Source organism: Lithobates pipiens, unplaced genomic scaffold, assembly GCF_037356315.1.
Source record: "Lithobates pipiens isolate NorthernLeopardFrog02 unplaced genomic scaffold, aLitPip1_a1.2 Scaffold_16, whole genome shotgun sequence".
Classification (NCBI taxonomy): Eukaryota; Metazoa; Chordata; class Amphibia; order Anura; family Ranidae; genus Lithobates; species Lithobates pipiens.
In genome coordinates, this window is record NW_027507748.1 from 582,140,888 (window position 1) to 582,146,316 (window position 5,429).

Here is a 5,429-nt window from a genome sequence, read left to right on the forward strand (position 1 = left end):
CTGGCATACAGCCATGTAGTTTAAACGACCTCATATATATATATATATATATATATATATATATATATATATATATATATATATATATATATATATATATATATATATATATATATATATATATATATATATATATAATTTAAATTTTATACAAACACATATATATATATATATATATATATATATATATATATATTTTTATATATATATATATATATAATTTAAATTTTATACAAACACACACACACATATATATATATATATATATATATATATATATATATATATATATATATATATATATATATGCATTTTTAAATATGTAATTTTAAAGCTCCTTTCAGCCCCACCAAGTAGATTTATGTTTCCCCACCGACAATAAACACACTAACAAGAAGGGGGGTAAGAGATAAAAACTGGCTGTATCCTTTCTCATACACAGATAAGTGTGCTTACTAACAGCCTAGGATTGGAGCCTGCAGTGTCTCATGTTGCCTGAAATGTGCAGGCCTACCTGAAATTTTACATTCTTCTGCAGCAGTAGATAGGACAGGCAAGCAAAAATAGCTGAAAACCAAAACCTTAAAGGCCTTGTACTGAGGCAAGAGGATCACAGTGGGGTCATTGCTATTTACATTGAAGGGATGCCTTACACAGCTCTGACAAGGCTATAAACATTGAATTCAATAGCCCAAATGCCCTCTCTTCAAAGGCAACATAGCAAAGCCAGGCTTCAAAAAAAAATCATATGCTTCATAGAAATTTACTATTAATTCCCTGAGTTAAAAAAAAAAAAAGAAGAATTATAAGCCCTGATATAATTACATTTAGAATATTATTATTACCAAAACAGCCCCTGGTTAATAAGGACAGCACAGCTATCATTTGCAATAAAGCCTGGCCAATATTAAAGAGTACACAGGGCTGTTCAGGTGCATAGTGTACACTAGAAAAGGACACGTGTATATTATATTGCTTATTGCAGCAAGCCCTAAAGACCAAAAAAAAAACAATTTTACAACAGTGTGATTAAATGGTGAAACCAGGTTAAAAAAAAATACACTGCCAGGTTAAACTAAAACACACTCACTGTTTTATTGAACAAATATACGGTCACATTACACTAGGACTGTTCATAGCATTTATTTTTTTACAGTGTAGTCTTTACCAAAAATAAAAAAAAATGATGAAACACAGTAACAACAGCAAAAGGGATCTATCTACCGACTGAGAAACTCTAGTCTTTAATATTGTCACAGAATGGAATTGCCTTGAAATTAGACAGATTCTGCATTTGATGTGCTGCTACTTAGAAGCTGATCACATAACAGGATTATTATTAATATTATTATTTTCGTATACAAAAAAAAAATCGCCTGTGGGGTTTGTTCTAGCATGGTTAACACTCATTATTTTAAATATTTAAAGGGCAAAAATTGCAAACCCTGTTTTTTTTTTTTTTTTTAGGAAAATCATTTAAAATTGAACATCCTACCTCCCCTCAGAAAATAAATTAGGACATAACTGCCATAAAACAAACAAACAAACAAACATAAAACAACACTTGACAAAAAAAAAAAAAGACCTGATCCCATGCACTGTGACATGCATTTAAAGCCTGTTTGATGATTCAAAAGACCTCTTTTTTTTCCAACGCACAAGGAAAAAAAAAAAACAAAAAAAAAAAAATAAACGACAAGAACCAAAAAATATATATATTATAATTATTATTAGATTCTATAAATACTCAGTCTTTTGTGTGTAGTTTTTTTTTGTTTTGTTTATTGGTAGTGTATTTATAACCTTGTAATATCCTCCCGCTGGTCCTGAGCTGAGCTTTGCGTTAGATCCTCGTTGGGTGCAGAATTGGAAGCAATGATGCTGCTAGGCGCATTGGAGGAGGTAGAGGATCTGACTTTTGTGTTAGGTAATCTGTGGTCTTTTTTCCATTTCATCCTCCTGTTCTGAAACCAGATCTTGATCTGCCTTTCCGAAAGACACAAGGAGTGGGCTATTTCAATGCGCCTTCGCCTGGTTAGATATCTGTTATAGTGAAATTCTTTCTCCAGTTCCAAGACTTGCTGTCTGGTATAAGCAGTTCTGGATCTCTTGGGCTCACCCCCAGTATAATTAGGGTTCACTGAGAAAGAAAGAAGAAAATCAGGAGGACAGCCATGGAAAAGGTGGGGGAAACAGAAGGAAGACAGGAGGAGAGAGATAGAGAGAGAGAGAGAGGGAAGGTATAGGGGGATAGGCAACACAGGGACAGAAAAGGATAGCACAATCCTTGAAGAAAGGCGATCTGCTAAAAAAAAAAATGTCTTGTAAAATTCCTCCAGTTCTGAAGGGGATCCCTTAGCTCCAAACAGGCTGAATTATTTATGCACCCCTTACAAAGCTATAGGACTTTTTTCCCTCTCTCACACACACACACTCCACATACAGAGCAGAATGAAGCACATGGCTGGAGCAGCCCAGACAGGCTTGGCTATAAAATTTATGGTGGGTGTAATTACCCATTCGTAGTCGTAAATCCAGTTCAATTGTGCTAACCCAAAGACTCTTTGAGCTTTAGAAAAAAAAAAAGGAAAAAAAAAAAAGAGAGGTTAAGGGAAGAAGAAAAGTTTCCTACCAGTACTGACGTGTATTTTCTTCATCCAGGGGTAGACTATGGGCTGTTTGGTGGCTGTGCTGGTAGGATGCTCAGGATTTGGCTGGTTGCAGACTGGGGGTGCTGGGGATGGAGTGGCAGAGGTGGTAGTGTTGGTAGGTAGAGATGGGGTTGGAAGGTCACAAATCTGGGCTTTGCCTACAAGGTGGTGGTTGCTCTGAGGTTGCCCATGGACCCTGGTGTGTGTGGCTGGGTTTCCTGGCCCCTGGATGCTGGCACAGCTGAACTGGCGCTCAGGGTAGGTTGTTCTTGGAGGGTACAGTTCCTGGTGATGATGCTGAAATCCAGGGTCCCTGGACCGGCTATAATATTCCGGACTGTGTTCTGGGATATAGTTATTTTGCGAATATTCCTCACATGGAGGAAATTTCGGATCGATGTAGTTAGAGTCCATCAAATACGAACTCATGATCATTAATTTCTGGAGTGGAAAATAATTTTTCTCGCTTTGTCGTTTTTCTGCTCCATAAAGCCCTCCTACTAGCTGGCGACCCCGTAAAGTTACTTTCACCATGTGACTCCACTAGCCAATCACAACCCGCATCCTAGTCCCCGGATAAGGAACCAAAAGCTTATTTAAAATGTAATTTTCCCTTTCCATGTTTGTTGTTGTGTTTTCATTTTTGTTTCCTCCAGAGCTGATCACACACACTGATGGAGCCCTATAGCCTGTGTGCGATTTGTATGGGGGATACGATGGTATTTACTGGGCAAATACACAGAAAGGGAGATATAGAAGTCAATGTGCACATAGAGGTGGGTGGGGAATATTCACCTCCTCCCTCTGTAAGAAAGGCATACACACACAAACATGCACACATACAATAATACATCTGCTCCAAACAGAACCTGGAGCATTGTATTTCTGATCCTAAAATGGTGCAGATCCCCTGATCCTGTCTACCTACCATATCGTCCAATTTGTGAGCCAGGGGTCATCGCTTCCATCCCAGGAGATCCACAACCGATCCACATTCAGGGTGCCCTGCAATGACAAAGAGAAGAGTCAGAAAAATAGGAATCTCAAGAGCTCTCTATTCAGTGTATTATAGACACGTAGGTATGGGCTTCTACAGCAGACTCCAATAAACATACAGACGAATATATAGATAGAGGTATATATATATATATATATATATATATATATATATATATATATATATATATATATATATATATATATATATATATATATATATATATATATCAGGTAGATAATGATAGATAGATGGATGGATATATATAGAGAGAGAGGGGGGAAAAGAGAGAGAGGGAGAGATAGTCCGAAAGATAGTCCAATTCTCCTATATATATATCATATTGGTAGGTAGGTAGGTATATAGGATAGAGATTGGTAGCTAATAAATGATAGAGGGGAGATAGATAGATAGATAGATAGATAGATAGATAGATAGATAGATAGATAGATAGATAGATAGATAGATAGATCAGAATATATAGAGATAAAGAGCGAGAAAGAGAGTGCAATATATTATGGACAGGTAGATAGGTATGATAAACACTAATACATAGTTAAAGATACATGTATGATAGATATATTTTGTATATATATATATATATATATATATATATATATGTGTGTGTGTGTGTGTGTGTGTGTGTGTGTGTGTGTGTAGGTGGGTAGATAGAAAGGTAAGCTAGACACAGGATGATAGTAGGTGATCAGATATCTCTTAGCCCCAGATATCTGTATGACACACACACATATATATATATATATATATATATATATATATATATATATATATATATATAGATAGATAGATAGATAGATAGATAGATAGATAGATAGATCTATATAGATGTATGGATATATATGTAGTTAGACAAGTAGGATAGACACATATAGAATAGATAGATAGATGGATAGATAGATAGATAGATAGATAGATAGATAGATAGATAGATAGATAGATAGATAGATAGATAGATAGATAGATAGATAGATTGTTCACAATCCCATCCTTCATAGGATGCCTGGAATAAATAAAATCACTTATCTGTGTTAAACTGCCTTCTCTATTCGCATGTGTCCCTCTGCAACAAGAAGGAAGAGGTTAACTCACAAGATACAGCAAAGGCATGAGAAAATCTATGAGATTTGGGGAGAAGGACATTCTATCAATGTGGCTGCTGTGATTGTGTTCCCTGGTAGAGTTGGGTTTAGATCACCATGTGGGTGTCTTTCTTATTTGGATGGATGCTGTGACCGTTCAGCCAGTTGACCAGCAAAGTTTCTATTGCCTTGTTGCCTGTATCCCCACTCCTGGCTACAGCTAATGCCTCCTAAGCAGGATGGATCATGTCACTCAGTACCTAGTGCAATAACACGGCTGCTGAGGATGGAGGACCTGGTCTGCCAATGCAATTTTCATCCAGAAAGGGGGCCCCATCGTAGTTTTCTTCTTAAGTAGACCAAATGACTGGAGAGGGACTCCTGTTCTGTTTGCACGAAGCATCTATGTCACACATCCTACTTCCAGCAGATAATATAGTGCTTAAAAAAAAAAAACCCTGGGAATTTATGTAAACATTTCCAAGCAAACAGCTATTACAATTAGGTATTTTATCAAGAGCTTAGATTAGGCATTAAAAATGGGAGTGTAGATATCTGATTGCTCCCCTGTTCAGCTTGATAACAATTATAGCATAGAATCATAGCTTGTAGGGCAATGCCATATTTTACTTGATAACAATAAAAGTGACACATAAAGTTAGCTGTTTATGTTTTATTTAT

The 5,429-nt window shown here is 36.2% G+C and overlaps 1 protein-coding gene across 10 annotated transcripts in view; it reads right to left on the reverse strand.

The window, feature by feature from the left end:
* Window positions 1–1,070: 1,070 nt before the first annotated feature.
* Window positions 1,071–5,429, reverse strand: part of LOC143983752 (homeobox protein Hox-C4-like) — a 15,624-nt gene continuing 11,265 nt past the window's right edge. For 5 of the 10 annotated variants that reach the window (XR_013274644.1, XR_013274643.1, XR_013274642.1 and 2 more), the window contains 2 exons: window positions 3,580–4,729; window positions 2,001–2,140 (listed from right to left, as the gene is read on the reverse strand). Coding sequence is in view for 1 of the 10 variants with exons in the window: in XM_077483800.1 (XP_077339926.1) it covers window positions 1,797–2,140; window positions 2,633–3,185 (897 nt within the window). In the remaining 9 variants the exon portion in view is untranslated. The other 5 variants (XR_013274647.1, XM_077483800.1, XR_013274648.1 and 2 more) reach the window with 5 other exon arrangements.